Genomic DNA, 25,060 nt, shown 5'->3' on the forward strand with positions numbered 1-25,060 from the left:
ATATATGGAGAAATTTATCATACCAGTTGTGTGCTAGCTACTACCCCAGACCTTGCGCTTTCACAGAAAATTTAGGTGGTAGCCATGACTATCACCACCCCCACTTCATAAATGAAAAACAAAAGAGCCTCACCCAAGAATGTACTATGCCCAAAGTCACACAGTAGATGAGGAGCATAACAGATTCCACAATCCTTGAAACACCTGGCTCCAATATCTGTTATCTCTCTAACTTTTCAGACACCAGAGGACATGAACATACAGGAAAAGGATCTAGAAAGGCTAATGAGAAAGGAATGAGATCAGAGAAGGAGGAGAGGCCTATTGAGCCTGAGTTTGAGGGGAGGGAATATAGGAAACAGGAATGAATGGGGTGGACAGTCCCTGGAAGGGGAATAAACAAATGGAGCATGAATATGGCAAAAAGATTTCCACGCTCAGGGAAGAGCATCTATAATAGGGAATAATGAGAAGGCAGCGGTGAAGGAGGAGAGGGTGAATCTACAAAGGCCTCAAAGCACAGACAGTTAATACAGTAAATTCACTGAAACAGAAAATCTGACTATACAAGTGTTTAAAATGTTTCAGTGTATGACTCAAATTGATTGTTGGGTAGAAAATATATTTACAGACACTGAAGTAAAAATTTCAAATTGACTTCGGTGCTGTTCTAGAACTGTACCCTCATATACCACAGCTCTGTCAAAACAGGAGCAAGCTTGTGCTCTGGGCTTCTAGATAGGAAATGTCCCACAGTTTTCTTTTCTTTCCTTCCCTATAGGAGATGCTTTCCATTATCAATCAAAAAGGGCCGTTCACAGAAGGCATCTTCAGAAAACCAGCCAGTAGAAAATCCGCAATAGCCCTAAAGAACAAACTCAACGCTGGACACAAAGTTAACTTGGATGATGAATCCATTCTCGTAGTATCATCGGTCTTAAAGGTAAGGAAAGTTTGAGCATCGTCCACACACAGAGTCAGTGTAAAGCTGTATGACTGGTCCTTCACTATGAATGCCCAAGAAACATAATAGGCATAAGAGAGGAAGGATCTGAAATGTGGAAAACACGTCACAAAGTCAAAATTGAAGGAAGGTACCTCAGATGTTATGATCCCCATACATTAGATATTTTCCTTTTTCATTGCACATCTTGGTCCTGAACACTCCATGCAGAAGAAGAATAATAAATTTCAAAATACCCACTTACACGTTGAGCATTTACCAAAACAAGCTTCCAGCTTTGGATGACTTCCTCATCACCTTCCTAATGAAGGCAACATTTCCAAAATAAAATTCATCTTAAGCTTTTGGAAACAGTTAACAGAAGTAACTTCCCAGGTGGCTCAGACAGTAAAGAATCTGCCTGCAATGCAAGAAACCTGGGTTCAATCCCTGGGTTGGAAGGATCCCCTGAAACAGGGACTGGCATACGACTCCAGTCGTATGGACAGAGGAGTCTGGCAGGTTATAGTTTATGAGGGTGCCCAGAACTAGACACGGCTGTGGCAACGTAGCATGGATGCAAGACAGATGTTTACTCATTATGGTAAACTCGTGAGTGTGTGTGTGTGTGTGTGTGTGTGTTAGTCACCTAGTCGCATCTGACTCTCTGTGATCCCATTGACTGTAGCCCAGTCAATGGACTCCTCTGTCCATGCAACCCTCCAGGCAAGAATACTAGAGTGGGTTGCCATGCTCGACTCCAGGGGATCCTCCTGCCAGGGATCGAACCTGCCTCTCTTGCATCTCCTGCATTGGCAGGCAGGTTCTTTACCACTAGCCCCACCTAGGAAGCCCATTTGTCTTACAATGAATCAAAAAATGCTTAGTGAGGCCACCAAAATCTCTGATCACTTCATCATCCTTCCTTCCCCTGTCTCTCAATGCCTTTTACTTTAAAATTAGTGTAGGGATGACTCCACCATTTGTTCCTCCTTTTTCCTCCTTTTTTCTCCCTTCCCATCTTTAACAACCTTTGTTAATATCTGTACGTTTAACCCACCACCCAAGGTTACAGTTACATGGTAACCAGTCTTACTACATGCATCATCTTATAAAGCTTATTTTCAGAGTGAGTCCAACAGTCAAAATCAGTTGGGAATTTGGAAAAGTTCCATACATTTATACAAAAATAGACAGAGTTTGAAATGATACACCTGAATTACAAGCGTGTAGTTAAATTTCTACCAGGGCGATAACAGAACAGAAAAAAAAAAAAAATCAATACATCTTGGAACCTTAGCAGCTATGAAGAAAAATATATTGATGTAGTAATCACTATAGACAGGTTGTTAAAATTATCTTAGAAACTAAATAACATGTGTGTTTCCTTGTCCCCTGTTAATGTTCGATTGCATGATAATAGCAACAGTGAGATATGACTTAGAGGTGAGCCCTAGTACACTTGCACCATCATAATACACACTAGGGATGCAAATAGCAAGTAGAGTGCTACCCTCTATAAGCTGCACACTTGGAACTGATTTGATTTGTGGGCAGGTGTTACTAGGCTCTTGCCTGTTTCCATGCTATAAGCGCACAGGTCTTAGACAATCCCAGAGTTTTCTCTTCCTCAAGTTGATTGATCTTGGTGGGGAATCAAACTTTGCACCTTTGGCCTTGATAATACCATATGTCCAAGCAACCACAGAGGTGGTCTAAATCAGAAGTGAATACATCGTCAGAACCACATTGAGTTTTCCATTAAACTGTCTGTAAACAGAGGGCCAATGGCAAATAGCCACGGCACATTCCGTATGAGTCATGTCCTGGCTTAACCACAAAGGGCCTGATGCACACCCCCAGACTCCCAGAAGCCAAAGCCAGATGAGATGGTTGAATGGCATCACCAACTCGATGGACATGAATCTGAACAAGACCCAGGTGTTGGTGATGGACAGGAAAGCCTGGCGTGCAGTCCATGGGGTCGCAAAGAGTAGGACAGGACTGAACGGCTGAACTGAAATGGAGTGCTTCCTCCCTCCCAATATACTGCGGACACTCCATAAGAAGCATAGTGAAAACCTAATGACCATGATTGGGTACTGTATACCAATCACAAGAAAAAGTATGAGAGGACTGAGACTCTGTACGTTATCTTCATAGTCTATCCTCAGTACTCAAAAGAGTGCCAGACACAAACAGCACCTCCATAAGTACTGAAACAAGTGAACGCTGACAGGATTATAATCATGACGGTTGCCGTAGAAACACTACCTGAAGCAGATACTCTTCAGAGAAGTCAGGCTGTATATTAAGACCAGTGGAAGCAAGTTGTGCCTTTGAAACTGGCAAGGCAATGCAATCATTTCCCCTCAGGCTTGCACAACAGTTTACAACTTCATCCATTTTAATAGGCCCCATTCTGTCATATTAAGACTTGGTCATCAGGATAAACTTTCCAGGCCTCCACTTAGGAAGCTTACATTTGCATATTCTATCCCACAGGTGTGAAGTTGCCATGTATGTAAATTTTCAGTTTCCTCTTTGGGGAGGATATATTCCATTCAAAGAGTTGTAAGGGTAACGTGTAGTTTACCCATTGGGGCTTTTGGTTTATTTCTAACACCTGCTGCTTAAAAGTCTGTAGAACTGAACTTTTATAAGCTTTTTTTTGTTTTTAAGTAAAAGATCGAAGCTATTTCGATACTAGCTTTTTCCCAAAGAGCACATATACCTCTGGTTTCTCTTAATATGTGTATAAGAACATGTAGGGGTGTAGTCTTGTTTATTTCAGAACTTCTCTTTCTTGAATTCAGAGCAAGCACTGTGTCTGAAGTAAACAAACAAAATGGGTATGTGCATTTCTTTTCAAGAAACGAATAGGATTTCGGGTGAGTTATCACCAGACCTTGCCAGTTTGTACTAATGTGTTAACATGTACACAAAGAGTAAGCTCCAGGTGATAGAAGGAGCTTTAGCCTCATTCTCACTACAGCCTAGACTCTACTTTTAGGCTTTTAATTTTAGCTGGGGAAAATCCAACCAGTACTTCTCATTGTGCAACCCTGTGGAGAATCACAGCCAAGCTCTGTGTGAATCAGTCTGCGTGGCTGTGAAGGAATTGCCGACTGAATTGAATTTTTCAACTAAATGTTTTCTTTGCAATTTCTCCATTGAATTTATCATAAGAATAATATATATTTTTCTGATCTACATAAGGATTTTCTTCGAAATATCCAAGGAAGTGTATTTTCAGCCCATCTCTATGATAAATGGCTTGATGTTATTGATCAAGGGAATGAGGAGGAGAAAATAACTGCGACCCAGAGGTAATGATGCAATAATTACTCAACTCTGAGAAAATACAACCAACATACTCTTAGGAAAATATTAGCTTTTAGTTTACAGCTGTGTCATCTGAAATAATGAGCAGTATCAAGTGCTTTCACTTGATCATACCCCTGGAAGCCAGTTTGAAGAGAGATGCATGCCTTATTGGTGACACTGTGTTTTTCTCCTAATCTTATTGACATGGAATGCTTGACCATTTTACACCTTCTGAATACATGAAACTGTTGGAGATGAAATCCACTGGCCTAGAAAGAGATGATAAAGAACCAATCCGCCAGGGGTGTGATCTTAAATGCAAACACATAACTAACCAGAGTAGGGCTTACCTGGTTCAGGAATTAAAATCAGTGAAACATTTTTGTATGCATTCATGCCTGGCACTGTGAGAATGGACTGTGTACCTGGTAGAAAAAGATGTACTTTGTTCTCTGAATTTCCACGTACTAAGCAAAATGACTCGCTTTATTCGTAAGTGCTTTTTCTGTCATTAGGCTTGTAGACCAGCTACCGAGAGCCAATGTAGTGTTTTTGAGATACCTTTTTGGAGTGTTACACAACATTGAGAAACATTCCTCATCCAGTCAGATGACAGCTCATGATTTATCCTTGTATCTCACCCCGAGCATTCTTTGTCTGCTTAATTCTGGCAGCTCAGCATTTGAAAACGTCAGCAAAAAGGTAACAAGTTCTTTAATTTTTATGCCTTGTGGGGCAGAGTTCCCATTTTGAACCTGAAGTCTGTGGTATTAACGCTGGTGAACCCGTGTTTTAAAGTGCACATTTTAATTACACTGCCTTGGAGTGGCAGCGTCCTACTCTGGTTGGGCATGGGAAGGTGTATTTTAACTGAGAACAGCTGAGTCACTTCTCCTTTGCCATCCAAGGGATTAAACAACAGAGAGGTAAGAGTAGGACGATATGATAGAAAAGAACCTGGCTTTGGAACCAGAGAGCCAAGGTTCAACTCTCAGCCTCATCACTGAGGGTGTAAGAGCCTCCAAACTGTGAGTTCATCATTACACAACGATGACAGACCCAATACATCTGGTCCCTGTCGGCACATCTTAGGCGGCCTGGGCCATAGGAGCACCCGAGGCTCCACACACGCGGGCCGCACTCTGCCAGTGGCTCATTCAGGAAAATACTTGGCTTCTATTGTGTCTCCGCTAGAGGATGAGGAAGCTAGTAAAATATTTCAGAACAGCCTAACAGAGCCATAACAAGCCTAATAAGATCACAGCTCTTCTCTAAGCTCCCCTAGACAGCAAGTGTGAGGCAAGGCAAGGTAGATAGACAGACAGACAGACAGACATGTTTTCTCTCCAGATGCTTTCTTCCTTCACAACCCCCCTCCCGCCCCCCCACCCCACACAGAAACCTCTGCTACCTAACTTTCAGATATTTCTTCACTGAAGTGAATTTCACAATTTGTGTTGTATTTGAAACTTAATAAGTTTTAATAAGATGCTATATATAAATACTATATCATTAAAACTAGAAAGATTTTAATAAAACTAAATAAAACTTAAAAAGACAATATACATTTTTGTCCCAAACATCCTATGTGGGCTACTTACAATCATCCTAGTTTTAAGCATGTAACCATGATTACAAAAGTTTAGCTATTAAACCAGCCCACATATTATAACTTTAGCCCAATGACTAAAAGAATTTTAATACTTGTGCCCGAAGTACTCTTGAAAGTATCAGTTATTTCTAAGAAAAAAGTGATATATATATAATATATATATATACATCCATATATACATATATTTAATCAAGTCTGAATTTTTTTCAGACCTCTTTTGCATTTTGTGTTAGAGCCCAGATTCATGTATGAAGTGTGATTTACTATTACACCATATGTACAGTACTACACCATTTTTTTTGCCCCTTTGTGTTACAGGTTTCTTTGATACAATTCCTCATTGAAAACTGTCTCAAGATATTTGGAGAAGATATCACTTCTCTCTTTGGAGAGAACTCAGTGAGTTGTGATAACAGTGATATCACTGATAACAGTGAGATTTCAGGTAGGTGAATAATGTAACTGGCTTTGATGCAAAAGACAGCAAGGCTGCCAGGGCTCCATGGGAGATCCTAGAGCCCAAATCACATTCTAAGGGCAGTAATTTCCATCTGCCCCCACACATGGGAAGTTTCCCACTTGTGAGATCAAAGAAAGGATAACACTGTTGTTCTGATTTCAAGAAGCAACTAGTACAGCTTTAGGAGACATCACGGTTCAGTTGAGTTCAGTTGCTCAGTCGTGTCCGACTCTTTGTGACCCCAAAGACTACAGTGACCCCGAGTCCTTGGCATTGAGGACTGCAGCGTGCCAGGCCTCCCTGTGCATCACCAACTCCCGGAGCTTACTCAAACTCATGTCCATCGAATCGGTGATGCCATTCAACCATCTCATCTTCTCTCATCCCCTTCTCCTCCTGCCTTCAATCTTTCCCAGCATCAGAGTCTTTTCCAAAGAGTCAGTTCTTCACATCAGGTGGCCAAAACAGTGGAGTTTCAGCTTCAGCTACAGTGAGATTGTTGTGTTTGGGGTGGCCTTTCTGTATTCTGGCAGCTTGTGGTTCCTCTTTATTGTGGAGGTTCCTCACTGTGGCTGGGGTTTTGCAGGTGGCTTCTCAAGGTTTCCTGGTTAGGGAAGCTTGCATCCATGTTCTGGTGGGTGGGGCTGGATTTCTCTCTGGAGTGCAATGAAGTGTCCAGTAGTGAGTTTTGAGATGACTGTGGGTTTGGTGTGACTTAGGGCAGCCTGTATACTGATGCTCAGGGCTATGTTCCTGCATTGCTGGAGAATTTGTGTGGTATGTCTTGCTCTGGAACTTGTTGGCTCTTGGGTGGTGCTTGGTTTCAGTGTAGGTACGGAGGCTTTGGATGAGCTCTTATCCATTAATGTTCCCTGGAGTCAGGAGTTCTCTGGTGTTCTCAGGGTTTGGACTTAAGCCTCCTGCCTCTGGTTTTCAGTCTTATTCTTACAGTAGCCTCGAGACTTCTCTATCTGTACAGCATCAATGATAAAACATCTAGGTTAATGGTAAAAAGCTTCTCCACAGTGAGGGACACCCAGAGAGGTTCACAGAGTTAGATGGAGAGAGGGAGAACGGTGGGTGATAGAGTTGACCAGGTGAAGAAGAGGGGGACTCAAAAGGGGAGAGAGCAAGCTAGCCAGTAATCAATACCCTATGTGCTTTCCACAGTCTGGACCCCTCAGAGAGGTTCATGGAGTTACACAGAGAAGAGAAGAAGGAGGAAGGAGACGGAGGTGACCGGGAGGAGAAAACAGGGATTCAAAAGGAGAGAGACAGATCCAGCCAGTAATCAGATCCCTAAGTGTTCTCCACAGCCCGGAACACACAAGAGATTCACAGAGTTGGGTAGGAAAGAGAAGGGTGAGGTGGAGATAGAGGTGACCTGGTGGAGAAAAAGGAGAGTCAAAAGGGGGAGAGAGCAATCAAGCCAGTAATCACTCTCCCAAGTAAAAATGGGTAGAGAAGATTGGGTTCCTAAAGGTACAAAATTGACAACAAATACCAAAAAGCACTGATTAAAAGTCTAGAGTTAACGTGACACTCCCCAAAATACAATATTAAAAAAAAGTCACAAATATGATAAAATATATATATGAGGTTTGCTTTAAAAATAGGGACTTTTTTTGAAAGGTAATAGTAGGTTATAAAAATGAATATTAAAGGAGTAATAGAGGACTTAAAAATTTAAAGAAAATTTTTAAATGATAATATTAAAAATATATCTAGGAATTTTTCTGCAGCTGTTGTGGGCAGTGTGGGGTTAGTTCAGATTCAGATGGTTCCTTGATCCAGCTTATACTTCTCAAGATCTATAGGCCCCTTCCAATGTAGTCAGTGCTAACTACAAGGTTTGAATCTGTTGCACCTGTCATTTCCAGAGCGGTTCCCTCTGTTTATTTTAGCTTCTTCTGTTTGCTGGGCTCTTCAGTGTCTTATTTCCGCCCTGACATAGGGGATCGAAGGTGGTCACTCATTTAGGCTAACTGATTCAGTCGTGCTGTGGGCAGGTTGGAACACTGCAAAGAAATATCACTGGCGTATGCTCACAAGGTCCCGGCCGCACTGGGTTTGCCCCCGCTCACGGTGTGTGTGCTTTCCCAGTCTACACTGCTCAGGCTCCAGGTTGCTCTGCCTGGAACTGTCTGAGGTGGGCCCTGGGTTGGGTGCACTTCCCAGGTCTAAGCCACTCAGGTTCAGGTTGCTTCTCAGGTACTCCACAAAGGCTCAGACTCGGTTGGACCTGCCTCTTGTGCCCTTCCCCGGTCCGAGCAGCTCAGGCGACCAGGTGCTTGGAGAGCACAGTCACCCCCAGGTGTGGTGCGTCTTTTCACCTCCTCCATCCCAGCCACTAGGTTTCCTGGGTGGCAGCAGGTGTGCCCGTCTCAGGTATGCCATGTGTCTCTTCTGGGGAGCTGACTCCTGTTGCGACCCTCTCGGCGGATGTCAACCACCCAGAATCCCAAGAAGTCTTGGTAGGCAAATGGGAGCCTGCTTGCAGTTTTGCAGAGGATGCCCCTCTGGGGCTGAGATTGCCCCTTTCTGGCTCTGGCTGCCCCCGCCTGCCTCCCTGTCTCCAGCCAGTGCACAGCCAGCTAGCTCTCCTCTGCGCAGTCCTTGGTTCTGTGAGTGGGCCAGGAAGTGCCACAGGATAGGGCTTTTCCCAGGATAGTTCTCTCTCTCTCTTTTTACTTTCTGTCTGGCTGTCCCACAGTTTGGGTCAGATTGCCCTCAGGGCATTCAGCCCAGGTGCTTACAGTGCAGCCCATACCTCCATGTTCAGCCCCCCCACCTCCATGTTCAGCCCCCCCACTTGCTCGTGGCAAATGTGAGTGTCTGGACTACTTCTCTGCTGGAAGTTGCTGTTAGGCACGTAATTGGTGGGTTTTATTTATTTATTTAGTGTTCCTCCCCGTTATGTTGCCCTCTGAGATTCCAAAACTCCCCACTGACCTGCCAGTGAGTGTGTTTGCTGGTGTTTGGAAACTTCTCCTCTTTTAAGACTCCCTTCCTGGGACAGATCTCCATCTCTACCTCTTTTGTCTGTCGTTTTATCTTTTATATTTTTTCTTACCTCCTTTTGAAGACAATGGTCTGCCTTTCTGGGTGCCCAATGTCCTCTGCCAGCATTCAGAAGTTGTTTTGTGGAATTTGCTCAGGCTCAAATGTTCTTTCCATGAAGTTATGGGGAGAAAGTGATCTTTCCATCCTATTCTCTCCGCCGTCTTAGGACCGCCCCTGAGACTTGAACTCTCGATTCTACCTCCACAGCAAGCTCACTTTCCATTCTGCTTCAGACCCAGGTTGCAAATGGAACTGGACTGAATGTTTATATGTCTGTTTGTTTGTTTTAAAATCTTTCCTCTCGCAATGATCCCTGCTACCACTCCAATATTGTCCCATGGACATTTCTCTATCTGAATAAAATGGCCTACTAATTTAGGAAGTATTCGGGCCAGAACAGAATTACTACTGAAAGTATTTTTCTCCTTATAGTTGTTTTCTACAACCACAACATTTCAAAATGTCACTTCTTAACATTCAAACCCTAATTTGAGCATGAGGAAACACCAACCTAAATCTTGCGAGGACTGTTTAAGAAAGATGAGGATATAAAGTTAACCTGTTTAACACTCCCTGGCAACCCACTCCAGTATTATTAACTGGGACATCCACGGACAGGAGCCTGACAGGCTATATTCATGGGGTCGCAAGAGTTGGACAGGACTGAACAACTGAGCACCATACTTTTCATGGCTATACTATATATTTTTATTGGTCACAGAGCCAACAAGAACTCTAACACCAACCAATGTACAAAACGAACGGTCCATTTAGGCCTGAAAATAAAAGTTCAGGGCCTAAGGTCTATTTTGCTTTCCGTCTATGCTTATAGACAAGCTGGACATATAATTTTGTAGCAACTGATAGAAATTTCTTCCTAAGAGTATTCTTATTAAAGCTGAACAATGAATGAATACATTTGGAATATATGAATACCTCTGGGTAGCTTAGAAATAACAGAATCAGGTTAAGAGTAGGGAAACCAGGGTGCATAAAGCAACTCAAACCATATAAATATGTATTTTTTTTAACATTTATACATATTAATTAGGAGAATCTCATCCTGAATTTAAGAATGCATTTGCTTTCTTCATTATCTCCTTTTAAAATGATGGCAGTATGAATAGCAGGGCAGGAGGAGCCTAAGGCAAACTGATGTCATTCCTCTAGGAATGTACACCTTCTGGAGGCTGCAAAATCAAATGGAGAATGGGGGTGGAGTCTGCTTGGGGGAGGTGACTGATGTCTAGGCTGCCTTAGGCCCTTTGAAGGAGGGAAATTACCTTTATTAAGGCTGCTATGTGCCATGTCTTGTGATGAGTAGTACATGATGTTATGTAGTCCGGTGAGGTGTAAGCAGCATCATTTCTGTTAAGTCTGAGCAAAGTGAAGCTCAAAGAGTTTTAGGTAACTTATCCAATTAAGAGGCAGAATAGGAGCCTTCTAGTTCTCTCACCCAGCACCACAAGTGGTTCAGTCCCTTGAAAGGACATGGTGATGTACTCACTATGTCTCAGAATAGACAAGAGGATGGGCATTTTAAAATATTTGGTTACATTCTCCTGTTGATTTTTCTACAACTTGGCTCCTCTGTTGACTTCTTTACCTGGTTATTTAAGCAGGTTATTTAAGGAAATATTAAGCAGGTTTATTGAGCAAATATCAGGGAAACATTCTCACCGGGCATGAGAAAGTGTGAACTCCATTTTTCATTGCTGATCACTCTTTCTTTGAAAAGCCCTTCATCTGCATTCCTTTGACAGGGGCTGTTGGTAGTTAACATTCATCTTTGGGTTAGCTGAGTAAGGTGTTACACAAAAATGCCCAACTGTAATGGAAGCAGTAGTCTGCATTTAATGACTACTTCCCAAGACCCTGAGGGCAGGAAGTCATCCTTGGAGCTGACTGAGGTGTGTGGCCTCCCAGAGGAGAAGTCCAGAGGCTGACTGAAAAGCAGGATCAGGCAGGATGTCTCATGAAAGGTGATTCTTTTGATGGGAGAAAATTGGGCATGACTGGGTACTCAGAAAGCCAAACAGGTAATTGAACCGAGGGAGGAAACTTACTACAAAAGTAAATGATAACCAAATGCTGCTTGATTTGAATATTAAATATTTTGGCTTTTAAAATGAGATCTGATACTGGAATCCACTGATAATACTTACCATTAGGAAACCCGTATAACTACAGCTTAAGTGCCTCATGACTCAGGGCAAAGGGAATAGATAGCACTGTCTGGGGAATACTGTCACAGGGGGAATCACCCCTGAGTCTGATCACGCCTCTAGGTTTGCAGAATATGGGGAAGAAGAACATGTTAACACCACAAGGATGCAATTAGCCTGTTTCAGAATGTGGGGAATTCTATATAACAAATGGTTCAGTTTCTCTCTTTCAGCCTCTGCCATGAACATGCTGCTGAATGTAAGTGGTAGGAATAGGCTAAACAAGCTAAACTACTACTACTGAAAATCTCTCTTCTACATTTGATTCAGACAAGAAGACAGTTAGTAAGACTTCTGTCAAAAACTGGGCCTTTGGGTGTCGCTCCAGGACTCGGGAGGACAACCAACACCCACCTCTACCACCCAGAATGCAAAAACAGCTCTTTGGAGCTCCTCTTGAGGATGTATGTGATAATGACACCCTGCCCACCCCAATTCTGGTAGGTCTTCTTTTGGTTTCTGTAACCTTCCTGAGGAGGGGAGTTCTCAGAGATCAAGTGTTCTCTTCCCAATCTACTCCACATGAAGAACTCTGGCTTTGTCCGATAAATTTCACAAAGTTACTTCAAAGAAAAAGATCTGATTTAGCTACTGCAGAGTCAGAAGGCAAATCCAAATGAAAAGTTACTCTCATCCATTCCACCGATTTCAACAAAGACCCGTCTATACCAGCTCAGACCAGTTAACATGGACTCTGTGAGGTAAGGCAGTTAGAGAAGGCGAGGCTGAGAAAAAGAATGAGACCTGGCACTTTACAGATCACCTTTAATGAGGCGAGACGGGGCAGCAGTCAGATTAGGGAGCTGCTGCCCTTACCCAAGAAGAGGAAGTCTATATAGGCATGGATGTGGAAAGCTACTGTCTTAAGGGCGCCCGTTCTTCTGCAAGGTTGTTCAGAGTAGTTATCTCCTAAATAGCTGGGGCAAGGAATTTTGGAGATCGGCCAGAGGCTGGGACCGGCTGGGAGCCGGGCGTAATCAACCCAATGTCCATTTTTTTCTCTGGGTGAGAGAGCTCTTGGTTTTGCATAGAATGGTGGGGAGGACCTGGAGGGGAGTTTTCGCTCCAGGCTGTTCTGAGCCCTGTAACTTTCCTTCAGACTCTGTGTGTAAGAAGCTCTGAGAGTCCACCTCATCCTCACACTGTCTCCTGGTCTCCTCCCTTGAAGTCCACACTAGTCTCCAGTCTCCTTCAGCAGAGTCTGCTCGCCGTATGACTCAAAATGTCTCACACGGATTTGATATGTAACTCAAGTGTTTAAGCATAAAGTACGCATCCTCTGGCAAAGATGAATCCTTTGATCCTGCCAGAATGTGTCAAAAGAGAGTCACAGAGTTTGGACTGTGCTATATCAAGTTAGTGTATTGAAGTGTAAGCATTAACTCTTGTTCACCGTCAACCCTCTCTTCAAGCACTACACTAGATGCAGGGAATTTTATGGTATATATGGAGAAATTTATCATACCAGTTATGTGCTAGCTACTACCCCAGACCTTGCACTTTCACAGAAAATTTAGGCGGTTGCCATGACTCTCACCACCCCCACTTCATAAATGAAAAACAAAAGAGCCTCACCCAAGAATGTGCTATGCCCAAAGTCACACAGTAGATGAGGAGCATAACAGATTCCACAATCCTTGAAACACCTGGCTCCAATATCTGTTATCTCTCTAACTTTGCAGACAGCAGAGGACATGAACATACAGGAAAAGGATCTAGAAAGGCTGATGAGAAAGGAATGAGATCAGAGAAGGAGAGGCCTATCGAGCCTGAGTTTGAGGGGAGGGAATACAGGAAACAGGAATGAATGGGGTGGACACTCCCTGGAAGGGGATTAAACAAATGGAGCATGAATATGGCAAAAAGATTTCCACACTCAGGGAAGAGCATCTATAATAGGGAATAATGAGAAGGCAGCAGTGAAGGAGGAGAGGGTGAATCTACAAAGGCCTCAAAGCAGAGACAGTTAATACAGTAAATTCGCTGAAACAGAAAATCTGACTACACAAGTGTTTAAAATGTTTCAGTGTATGACTCAAATCGATTGTCGGGTAGAAAATATATTTACAGACACTGAAGAAAAAATTTCAAATTAGTTTCGGTGCTGTTCTAGAACTGTTTCCTCATAACCGCAGCTCTGTCAAAATAGGAGCAAGCTTGTGCTCTGGGCTTCTAGATAGGAAATGTCCCACAGTTTTCTTTTCTTTCCTTCCCTATAGGAGATGCTTTCCTTTATCAATCAAAAAGGGCCGTTCACAGAAGGCATCTTCAGAAAACCAGCCAGTATAAAATCATGCAGAGCCCTAACGAAGAAACTAAACGCTGGACACAAAGTGAACTTGGATGATGAATCCATTCTTGTAGTATCATCGGTCTTAAAGGTAAGGAAAGTTTGAGCATCGTCCACACACAGAGTCAGTCTAAAGCTGTATGACTGGTCCTTCACTATGTTGCCCAAGAAACATAATAGGCATAAGAGAGGAAGCATCTGAAACGTGGAAAACACTTCACAAAGTCAAAATTGAAGGAAGGTACCTCAGATGTTATGAGCCCCATACATTAGATATTTTCCTTTTTCATTGCACATCTCGGTCCTGAACACTCCATGCAGAAGAAGAATAATAAATTTCAAAATACCCACTTACACATTGAGCGTTTACCAAAACAAGCTTCCTGCTTTGGATGACTGCCTCAACACCTTCCTAATGAAGGCAACATTTCCAAAATAAAATTCATCTTAAGCTTTTGGAAACAGTTAACAGAAGTAACTTCCCAGGTGGCTCAGACAGTAAAGAATCTGCCTGCAATGCATGAAACCTGGGTTCGATCCCTGGGTTGGAAGGATCCCCTGGAACAGGGACTGGCATACGACTCCAGTCGTATGGACAGAGGAGTCTGGCAGGTTATAGTTTATGAGGGTGCCCAGAACTGGACACGGCTGTGGAAACTTAGCATGGATGCAAGACAGATGTTTACTCACTATGGTAAACTCGTGAGTGTGTGTGTGTGTGTTAGTCGGCTAGTCGCCTCCGATTCTCTGTAATCCCTTTAACTGTTGCCCAGCAGACTCCTCTGTCCATGCAACCCTCCAGGCAAGAATACTAGAGTGGGTTGCCATGCTCGACTCCAGGGGATCTTCCTGCCAGGGATCGAACCTGCCTTTCTTGCATCTCCTGCATTGGCAGGCAGGTTCTTTACCACTAGCCCCATTTGTCTTACAATGAATTAAAAAATGCTTAGTGAGGCCACCAAAATCTCTGATCACTTCATCATCCTTCCTTCCCCTGTCTCTCAATGCCTTTTACTTTAAAATTAGTGTAGGGATGACTCCACCATTTGTTCCTCCTTTTTCCTCCTTTTTTCTCCCTTCCCATCTTTAACAACCTTTATTAATATCTGTACGTTTAACCCATCACCCAAGGTTACAGTTACATGGTAACCAGTGTTACTACATGCCTCATCTTATAAAGCTCATTTTTAGAGTGAGTCCAACAGTCAAAATCAGTTTGGAATTTGGAAAAACTCAATAGATTTATGCAACAGAGAGACTGAGTTTGAAATGATACAGCTAAATGACAGGCGTGTAGTTAAATTTCTACCAGGAGTATAATAGAAAGGAAAAAAAAAATTAATCAATCCATCTTGGAACTTGTTAGCAGATATGAACAAAAATATAGTGACCCGTGGTGGATTCATGTCAATGTATGGCAAACCAATACAGTATTGTAAAGTAAAATAAAGTAAAAATAAAAATTAAAAAAAAAAACAGAAAACTAAAAAAAATTAAAATAATTTCATTTAAAATGCTATGTATCTAAACTGGAAAATATTATTCCTGTATGGTAATTAAATAAAAGAAGGAAAAGCTGGGCAAAAAAATATATATATATTGATGTCATAATAACTATAGACAGGTTATTAAAATTATCTTAGAAACTAAATAACATGTGTGTTTCCTTGTCCCCTGTTAATGTTCGATTGCATGATAATAGCAACAGTGAGATATGACTTAGAGGTGAGCCCTAGTACACTTGCACCATCATAATACACACTAGGGATGCAAATAGCAAGTAGAGTGCTACCCTCTATAAGCTGCACACTTGGAACTGATTTGATTTGTGGGCAGGTGTTACTAGGCTCTTGCCTGTTTCCATGCTATAAGCGCACAGGTCTTAGACAATCCCAGAGTTTTCTCTTCCTCAAGTTGATTGATCTTGGTGGGGAATCAAACTTTGCACCTTTGGCCTTGATAATACCATATGTCCAAGCAACCACAGAGGTGGTCTAAATCAGAAGTGAATACATCGTCAGAACCACATTGAGTTTTCCATTAAACTGTCTGTAAACAGAGGGCCAATGGCAAATAGCCACGGCACATTCCGTATGAGTCATGTCCTGGCTTAACCACAAAGGGCCTGATGCACACCCCCAGACTCCCAGAAGCCAAAGCCAGATGAGATGGTTGAATGGCATCACCAACTCGATGGACATGAATCTGAACAAGACCCAGGTGTTGGTGATGGACAGGAAAGCCTGGTGTGCAGTCCATGGGGTCGCAAAGAGTAGGACAGGACTGAACGGCTGAACTGAAATGGAGTGCTTCCTCCCTCCCAATATACTGCGGACACTCCATAAGAAGCATAGTGAAAACCTAATGACCATGATTGGGTACTGTATACCAATCACAAGAAAAAGTATGAGAGGACTGAGACTCTGTACGTTATCTTCATAGTCTATCCTCAGTACTCAAAAGAGTGCCGGACACAAACAGCAGCTCAAAAGTACTGAAACAAGTGAACGCTGACAGGATTATAATCATGACGGTTGCCGTAGAAACACTACCTGAAGCAGATACTCTTCAGAGAAGTCAGGCTGTATATTAAGACCAGTGGAAGCAAGTTGTGCCTTTGAAACTGGCAAGGCAATGCAATCATTTCCCCTCAGGCTTGCACAACAGTTTACAACTTCATCCATTTTAATAGGCCCCATTCTGTCATATTAAGACTTGGTCATCAGGATAAACTTTCCAGGCCTCCACTTAGGAAGCTTACATTTGCATATTCTATCCCACAGGTGTGAAGTTGCCATGTATGTAAATTTTCAGTTTCCTCTTTGGGGAGGATATATTCCATTCAAAGAGTTGTAAGGGTAACGTGTAGTTTACCCATTGGGGCTTTTGGTTTATTTCTAACACCTGCTGCTTAAAAGTCTGTAGAACTGAACTTTTATATGGTTTTTTTTTAACAAAAGAAAAAGATCGAAGCTATTTCGATACTAGCTTTTTCCCAAAGAGCACACATACCTCCGGTTTTCTCTTAATATGTGTATAAGAGCATGTAGGGGTATAGTTTTGTTTTATTTCAGAACTTCTCTTTCTTGAATTCAGAGCAAGCACTGTGTCTGAAGTAAACAAACAAAATGGGTATGTGCATTTCTTATCAAGAAACGAATAGGATTTCGGGTGAGTTATCACCAGACCTTGCCAGTTTGTACTAATGTGTTAACATGTACACAAAGAGTAAGCTCCAGGTGATAGAAGGAGCTTTAGCCTCATTCTCACTACAGCCTAGACTCTACTTTTAGGGTTCTAATTTTAGTTGGGGAAAATCCAACCAGTACTTCGGAGTGTGCAAATCTGTGGAGAATCACAGCCAAGCTCTGTGTGAATCAGTCTGCGTGGCTGTGAAGGAATTGCGGACTGAATTGAATTTTTCAACTAAATATTTTCTTTGCAATTTCTCCATTGAATTTACCATAAGAATAATATATATTTTTTGATCTACATAAGGATTTTCTTCGAAATATCCAAGGAAGCATCTTTTCAGGTGGTCTCTACGATAAATGGCTTATTGTTATTGATCAAGAGAATGAGGAGGAGAAAATAACTGCGACCCAGAGGTAATGATGTAATAATTACACAACTCCGAGAAAACACAACCAACATACTCTTAGGAAAATATTAGCTTATAGTTTACAGCTGTGTCCTCTGAAATAATGAGCAGTATCAAGTGCTTTCACTTGATCATACCCCTGGAAGCCAGTTTGAAAGGAGATGCATGCCTTATTGGTGACACTGTGTTTTTCTCCTAATCTTATTAACATGGAATGCTTGTCCATTTTACACCTTCTGAATACATGAAACTGTTGGATATGAAATCCACTGGCATAGAAAGAGGTGATAAAGAACCAATCCACCAGGGGTATGATCTTAAATACAAACACATAACTAACCAGAGTAGGGCTTATCTGGTTCAGGAATTAAAATCAGTGAAACATTTTTGTATGCATTCATGCCTGGCACTGTGAGAATGGACTGTGTACATGGTAGGAAAAGAAGTACTGTGTTCTCTGTATTTCCACTTACTAAGCAAAATGACTCGCTTTATTCATAAGTGCTTTTTCTGTCATTAGGCTTGTAGACCAGCTACCGAGAGCCAATGTAGTGTTTTTGAGATACCTTTTTGGAGTGTTACACAACATTGAGAAACATTCCTCATCCAATCAGATGACAGCTTATAATTTATCCGTGTGTCTCGCCCCAAGCATTCTTTGTCTGCCTAATTCTGGCATCTCAGCATTTAAAAACTTCACCAAAAAGGTAACAAGATCTCTCATTTTTATGCCTTGTGGGGCAGACGCCCCATTTTGAACCTGAAGTCTGTGGTATTAACGCTGGTGAACCCGTGTTTTAAAGTGCACATTTTAATTACACTGCCTTGGAGTGGCAGCGTCCTACTCTGGTTGGGCATGGGAAGGTGTATTTTAACTGAGAACAGCTGAGTCACTTCTCCTTTGCCATCCAAGGGATTAAACAACAGAGAGGTAAGAGTAGGACGATATGATAGAAAAGAACCTGGCTTTGGAACCGGAGAGCCAAGGTTCAACTCTCAGCCTCATCACTGAGGGTGTAAGAGCCTCCAAACTGTGAGTTCATCATTACACAACGATGACAGACCCAATACATCTGGTCCCTGTCGGCACATCTTAGGTGGCCTGGGCCATACGAGCACCCGAGGCTCCACACACGCTGGCCGCACTCTGCCAGTTGTGGCTCATTCAGGAAAATACTTCGCTTCTATTGTGCCTCCCAGAGAAGGCAATGGCACCCCACTCCAGTATTCTTGCCTGCAAAATCCCATGGATGGAGGAGCCAGGTAGGCTGCAGTCCATGGGGTCGCTAAGAGTCGGGCACGACTGAGCGACTTCACTTTCACTTTTCACTTTCATGCATTGGAGAAGGAAATGGCACCCCACTCCAGTATTCTTGCCTGCAAAATCCCATGGATGGAGGAGCCAGGTAGGCTGCAGTCCATGGGGTCGCTAAGAGTCGGGCACGACTGAGCGACTTCACTTTCGCTTTTCACTTGCATGCATTGGAGAAGGAAATGGCAACCCACTCCAGTGTTCTTGCCTGGAGAATCCCAGATACGGGGCAGCCTAGTAGGCTGCCGTCTGTGGGGTCGCACAGATTCGGACACGACTGAAGCGACTCAGCAGCAGCAACAGCAGCATTGTGTCTCTGCCAGAGGATGAGTAAGCTAGATAAATATTTCAGAATATCCTAACAGAGCCATAAATACCTAATAAGATCAAGCTCTTCTCTAAGCTCCCCTAGACAGCAAGTGTGAGGCAAGGCAATGTAGATAGACAGACAGACATGTTTTCTCTCCAGATGGTTTCTTCCTTCACAACCCCCATCCAGCTCCCAACCCCAGACAGAAACCTGTGCTACCCAAGTTTCAGATATTTCTTCACTGAAGTAATTTCACAATTTGTGTTGTATTTGATACTTTATAAGTTTTAATAAGATGTTATGTATAAATTATCAGTAAAACAAAAATTTTAATAAAACTAATTAAAAATTAATAATATACATTTTAGTCCCAAACATCATATGTGGGCTACTTACAATCATCCTAGTTTTAAGCATGTAACCATGATTACAAAATTTTAGCTATTAAACCAGCCCACATATTATAACTTTAGCCCAATGACTAAAAGAATTTTAAAATGTGTGCCCAAAGTACTCTTGAAAGTATTAGTTATTTCTTAGAAAAAACTGATATATATATTATATATATATACATCCATATATACATATATTTAATCAAGTCTGAATTTTTTTCAGACCTCTTTTGCATTTTGTGTTAGAGCCCAGATTCATGTATGAAGTGTGATTTACTATTACACCATATGTACAGTACTACACCATTTTTTTTGCCCCTTTGTGTTACAGGTTTCTTTGATACAATTCCTCATTGAAAACTGTCTCAAGATATTTGGAGAAGACATCACTTCTCTCTTTGGAGAGAACTCAGTGAGTTGTGATAACAGTGATATCACTGATAACAGTGAGATTTCAGGTAGGTGAATAATGTAACTGGCTTTGATGCAAAAGACAGCAAGGCTGCCAGGGCTCCATGGGAGATCCTAGAGCCCAAATCACATTCTAAGGGCAGTAATTTCCATCTGCCCCCACACATGGGAAGTTTCCCACTTGTGAGATCAAAGAAAGGATAAGACTGTTCTGATTTCAAGAAGCAACTAGTACAGCTTTAGGAGACATCACGGTTCAGTTGAGTGCAGTTCCTCAGTCGTGTCACTACAGTGACCCCGAGTCCTTGGGGTCGAGGACTGCAGCGTGCCACACTTCCCTGTGCATCACCAACTCCCGGAGCTTACTCAAACTCATGTCCATCGAATCGGTGATGCCATCCAACCATCTCATCCTCTCTCATCCCCTTCTCCTCCTGCCTTCAATCTTTCCCAGCATCAGAGTCTTTTCCAAAGAGTCAGTTCTTCACATCAGGTGGCCAAAACAGTGGAGTTTCAGCTTCAGCTACAGTGAGATTGTTGTGTTTGGGGTGGCCTTTCTGTATTCTGGCAGCTTGTGGTTCCTCTTTATTGTGGAGGTTCCTCACTGTGGCTGGGGTTTTGCAGGTGGCTTCTCAAGGTTTCCTGGTTAGGGAAGCTTGCATCCATGTTCTGGTGGGTGGGGCTGGATTTCTCTCTGGAGTGCAATGAAGTGTCCAGTAGTGAGTTTTGAGATGACTGTGGGTTTGGTGTGACTTAGGGCAGCCTGTATATTGATGCTCAGGGCTATGTTCCTGCATTGCTGGAGAATTTGTGTGGTATGTCTTGCTCTGGAACTTGTTGGCTCTTGGGTGGTGCTTGGTTTCAGTGTAGGTACGGAGGCTTTGGATGAGCTCTTATCCATTAATGTTCCCTGGAGTCAGGAGTTCTCTGGTGTTCTCAGGGTTTGGACTTAAGCCTCCTGCCTCTGGTTTTCAGTCTTATTCTTACAGTAGCCTCGAGACTTCTCTATCTGTACAACACCGATGATAAAACATCTAGGTTAATGATGAAAAGCTTCTCCACAGTGAGGGACACCCAGAGAGGTTCACAGAGTAGACGGAAAAGAGAAGAGGGAGGAGGGAGATAGAGTTGACCAGGAGAAGAAGAGGGGGACTCAAGAGGGGAGAGAGCAAGCTAGCCAGTAGTCAATTCCCTGTGTGCTCTCCACAGTCTGGACCCCTCAGAGAGGTTCATGGAGTTACACAGAGAAGAGAAGAAGGAGGAAGGAGACGGAGGTGACCGGGAGGAGAAAACCGGGATTCAAAAGGAGAGAGACAGATCCAGCCAGTAATCAGATCCCTAAGTGTTCTCCACAGCCCGGAACACACAAGAGATTCACAGAGTTGGGTAGGAAAGAGAAGGGTGAGGTGGTGACCTGGTGGAGAAAAAGGCGAGTGAAAAGGGGGAGAGAGCTATCAAGGCAGTAATCACACTCCCAGCTAAAAATGGGTAGAGAAGATTGGGTTCCTAAAGGTACAAAATTGATAACAAATACCGAAAAGCACAGATTAAAAGTCTAGAGTAAAGGTGATACTCCCCAAACTACAATCTTTAAAAAAAAATCACAATAAATGTTAAAATATATGTATGACCTTTGCTTTACAAATAGGGCCTTTTTTTTTGCAAGGTAATAGTAGGTTATAAAAATGAAAATTAAAGGAGTAATAGAGGACTTAAAAATTTAAAGAAAATTTTTAAATGATAATATTAAAAATATATCTAGGAATTTTTCTGCAGCTGTTGTGGGCAGTGTGGGGTTAGTTCAGTTTCAGATAGTTCCTTGATCCAGCTTATACTTCTCAAGATCTATAGGCCCCTTCCAATGTAGTCAGTGCTAACTACAAGGTTTGAATCTGTTGCACCTGTCATTTCCAGAGCGATTCCCTCTGTTTCTTTTAGCTTCTTCTGTTTGCTGGGCTCTTCAGTGTCTTATTTCCGCCCTGACATAGGGGATCAAAGGTGGTCACTCATTTAGGCTAACTGATTCAGTCGTGCTGTGGGCAGGTTGGAACACTGCAAAGAAATATCACTGGCGTATGCTCACAAGGTCCCGGCCGCACTGGGTTTGCCCCCGCTCACGGTGTGTGTGCTTCCCCAGTCTACACTGCTCAGGCTCCAGGTTGCTCTGCCTGGAACTGTCTGAGGTGGGCCCTGGGTTGGGTGCACTTCCCAGGTCTAAGCCACTCAGGTTCAGGTTGTTTCTCAGGTACTCCACAAAGGCTCAGACTCGGTTGGACCTGCCTCTTGTGCCCTTCCCCGGTCCGAGCAGCTCAGGCGACCAGGTGCTTGGCGAGCACAGTGACCCCCAGGTGTGGTGCGTCTTTTCACCTCCTCCATCCCAGCCGCTCGGTTTCCTGGGTGGCAGCAGGTGTGCCCGTCTCAGGTATGCCATGTGTCTCTTCTGGGGAGCTGATCCCTGGCTGCGACCCTCCCTGAGGATGTCAACCACCCAGAATCCCAAGAAGTCTTGGTAGGCAAATGGGAGCCTGCTTGCAGTTTTGCAGAGGATGCCCCTCTGGGGCTGAGATTGCCCCTTTCTGGCTCTGGCTGCCCCCGCCTGCCTCCCTGTCTCCAGCCAGTGCACAGCCAGCTAGCTCTCCTCTGCGCAGTCCTTGGTTCTCTGAGTGGGCCAGGAAGTGCCACAGGATAGGGCTTTTCCCAGGATAGTTCTCTCTCTCTCTTTTTACTTTCTGTCTGGCTGTCCCACAGTTTGGGTCAGATTGCCCTCAGGGCATTCAGCCCAGGTGCCTACAATGCAGCCCATACCTCCATGTTCAGCCCCCCCCCCCACCCCCCCCCCCCGCCCTTGCTCGTGGCAAATGTGAGTGTCTGGACTACTTCTCTGCTGGAAGTTGCTGTTAGGCACGTAATTGGTGGGTTTTATTTATTTATTTAGTGTTCCTCCCCGTTATGTTGCCCTCTGAGATTCCAAAACTCCCCACTGACCTACCAGTGAGAGTGTTTCCTGGTGTTTGGAACTTCTCCTCTTTTAAGACTCCCTTGCCAGGACAGATCTCCATCTCTACCTCTTTTGTCTCTCTTTTTATCTTTTATATTTTTTCTTACCTCCTTTTGAAGACAGTGGGCTGCCTTTCTGGGTGCCCAATGTCCTCTGCCAGCATTCAGAAGTTGTTTTGTGGAATTTGCTCAGGCTCAAATGTTCTTTCCATGAAGTTGTGGGGAGAAAGTGATCTTTCCATCCTATTCCCTCTGCTGTCTTAGGACCGCCCCTGAGACTTGAACTCTCGATTCTACCTCCACAGCAAGCTCACTTTCCATTCTGCTTCAGACCCAGGTTGCAAATGGAACTGGACTGAATGTTTATATGTCTGTTTGTTTGTTTTAAAATCTTTCCTCTCGCAATGATCCCTGATACCACTGCAATATTGTCTCATGGACATTTCTTCATCTGAATAAAATGTCATACTAATTTAGGAAGTATTTGGGCCAGAGTAGAATTTCTACTGAAATTATTTGTCTTCTTATAGTTGTTATTCTACACTCACAACATTTCAAAATTTCACTTCTTAACATTCAAACCCTAATTTGAGCATGAGGAAACACTAACCTAAATCTTGCCAGGACTGTTTAAGAAAGGTGAGGTTATAAAGTTAACCTGTTTAACAGTCCCTGGCAACCCACTCCAGTATTATTAACTGGGACATCCACGGACAGGAGCCTGACAGGCTATAGTCCATGGGGTTGCAAGAGTTGGACACGACAGAACACCTGAGCACCATACTTTTCATGGCAATACTATATATTTTTATTTGTCACAGAGCCAACAAGAACTCTAACACCAACCAATGTACATGATGAAAGGTCCATCTAGACCAGAAAATAAAAGTATAGGGCTTAATGTCTATTTTGCTTTCCGTCTATGCTTATAAATGAGCTGGACGTATAGGTTTGTAGCAACTGATAGAGCTTTCTTCCTACGAGTATTCTTATTAAAGCTGAACAATGAATGAATACATTTGGAATATATGAATACCTGTGGGTAGCTTAGAAATAAAAGAATCAGGTCAAGAGTAGGGAAACCAGGGTGCATAAAGCAACTCAAACCATATAAACATGTATTATTTTTTTTTGACATTTGTACATGTTTATTGGGAGAACCTCTTCCTGAATTTTTAAGAATGCTTTTGCTTTCTTCATTATCTCCTTTTAAAATGATGGCAGTATGAATGGCAGGGCAGGAGGAGCCTAGGGCAAACTGATGGCATTCCTCTAGGAATGTACACCTTCTGGAGGCTGCAAAATCAAATGGAGAATGGGGGTGGAGTCTGCTTGGGGGGAGGTGACTGATGTCTAGGCTGCCTTCGGCCCTTTGAAGGAGGGAAATTACCTTTATTAAGGCTGCTATGTGCCATGTCTTGTGTTTAGTACATGATGTTATGTAGTCCGGTGAGGTGTAAGTAGCATCATTTCTGTTAAGTCTGAGCAAAGTGAAGCTCAAAGAGTTTTAGGTAACTTATCCAATTAAGAGGCAGAATAGGAGCCTTCTAGTTCTCTCACCCAGCACCACAAGTGGTTCAGTCCCTTGAAAGGACATGGTGATGTACTCACTATGTCTCAGAACAGACAAGTGGATGGGCATTTTAAAATATTTGGTTACATTCTCCTGTTGATTTTTCTACAACTTGGCTCCTCTGTTGACTTCTTTACCTGGTTATTTAAGCAGGTTATTTAAGGAAATATTAAGCAGGTTTATTGAGCAAATATCAGGGAAACATTCTTGGCTGGACCTGAGAAACTCTGAACTCCATTTTTCATTGCTGATCACTCTTTCTTTGAAAAGCCCTTCATCTGCATTCCTTTGACAGGGGCTGTTGGTAGTTTTCATCTATCTTTGGGTTAGCTGAGTAAGGTGTTACACAAAAATGCCCAACTGTAATGGAAGCACGTAGTCTGCATTTAATGACTACTTCCCAAGACCCTGAGGGCAGGAAGTCATCCTTGGAGCTGACTGAGGTGTGTGGCCTCCCAGAGGAGAGGTCCAGAGGCTGACTGAAAAGCAGGATCAGGCAGGATGTCTCATGAAAGGTGATTCTTTTGATGGGAGAAAATTGGGC

General features: G+C 43.0%; 2 protein-coding genes across 2 annotated transcripts; both read left to right on the top strand.

Moving 5' to 3' along the window:
- The first annotated feature begins 784 nt into the window (after positions 1-784).
- On the top strand, positions 785-11,874 carry LOC128049993 (rho GTPase-activating protein 20-like). The gene is made up of 5 exons (XM_052642297.1): positions 785-943; positions 4,163-4,272; positions 4,786-4,972; positions 6,201-6,327; positions 11,804-11,874. Exons 1-5 carry the CDS (start codon positions 785-787, stop codon positions 11,872-11,874), a joined length of 654 nt encoding a protein of 217 aa, XP_052498257.1.
- A 124-nt stretch (positions 11,875-11,998) lies between these two features.
- LOC128049994 (rho GTPase-activating protein 20-like) lies at positions 11,999-21,934 on the top strand. Its single transcript, XM_052642298.1, has 6 exons — positions 11,999-12,070; positions 13,850-14,011; positions 17,419-17,528; positions 18,042-18,228; positions 19,867-19,993; positions 21,885-21,934. The coding sequence occupies exons 1-6, from the start codon at positions 11,999-12,001 to the stop codon at positions 21,932-21,934; spliced, it is 708 nt and encodes a 235-aa protein (XP_052498258.1).
- Positions 21,935-25,060: the final 3,126 nt, after the last annotated feature.

Source organism: Budorcas taxicolor, chromosome 6, assembly GCF_023091745.1.
Source record: "Budorcas taxicolor isolate Tak-1 chromosome 6, Takin1.1, whole genome shotgun sequence".
NCBI classification, from domain to species: Eukaryota; Metazoa; Chordata; class Mammalia; order Artiodactyla; family Bovidae; genus Budorcas; species Budorcas taxicolor.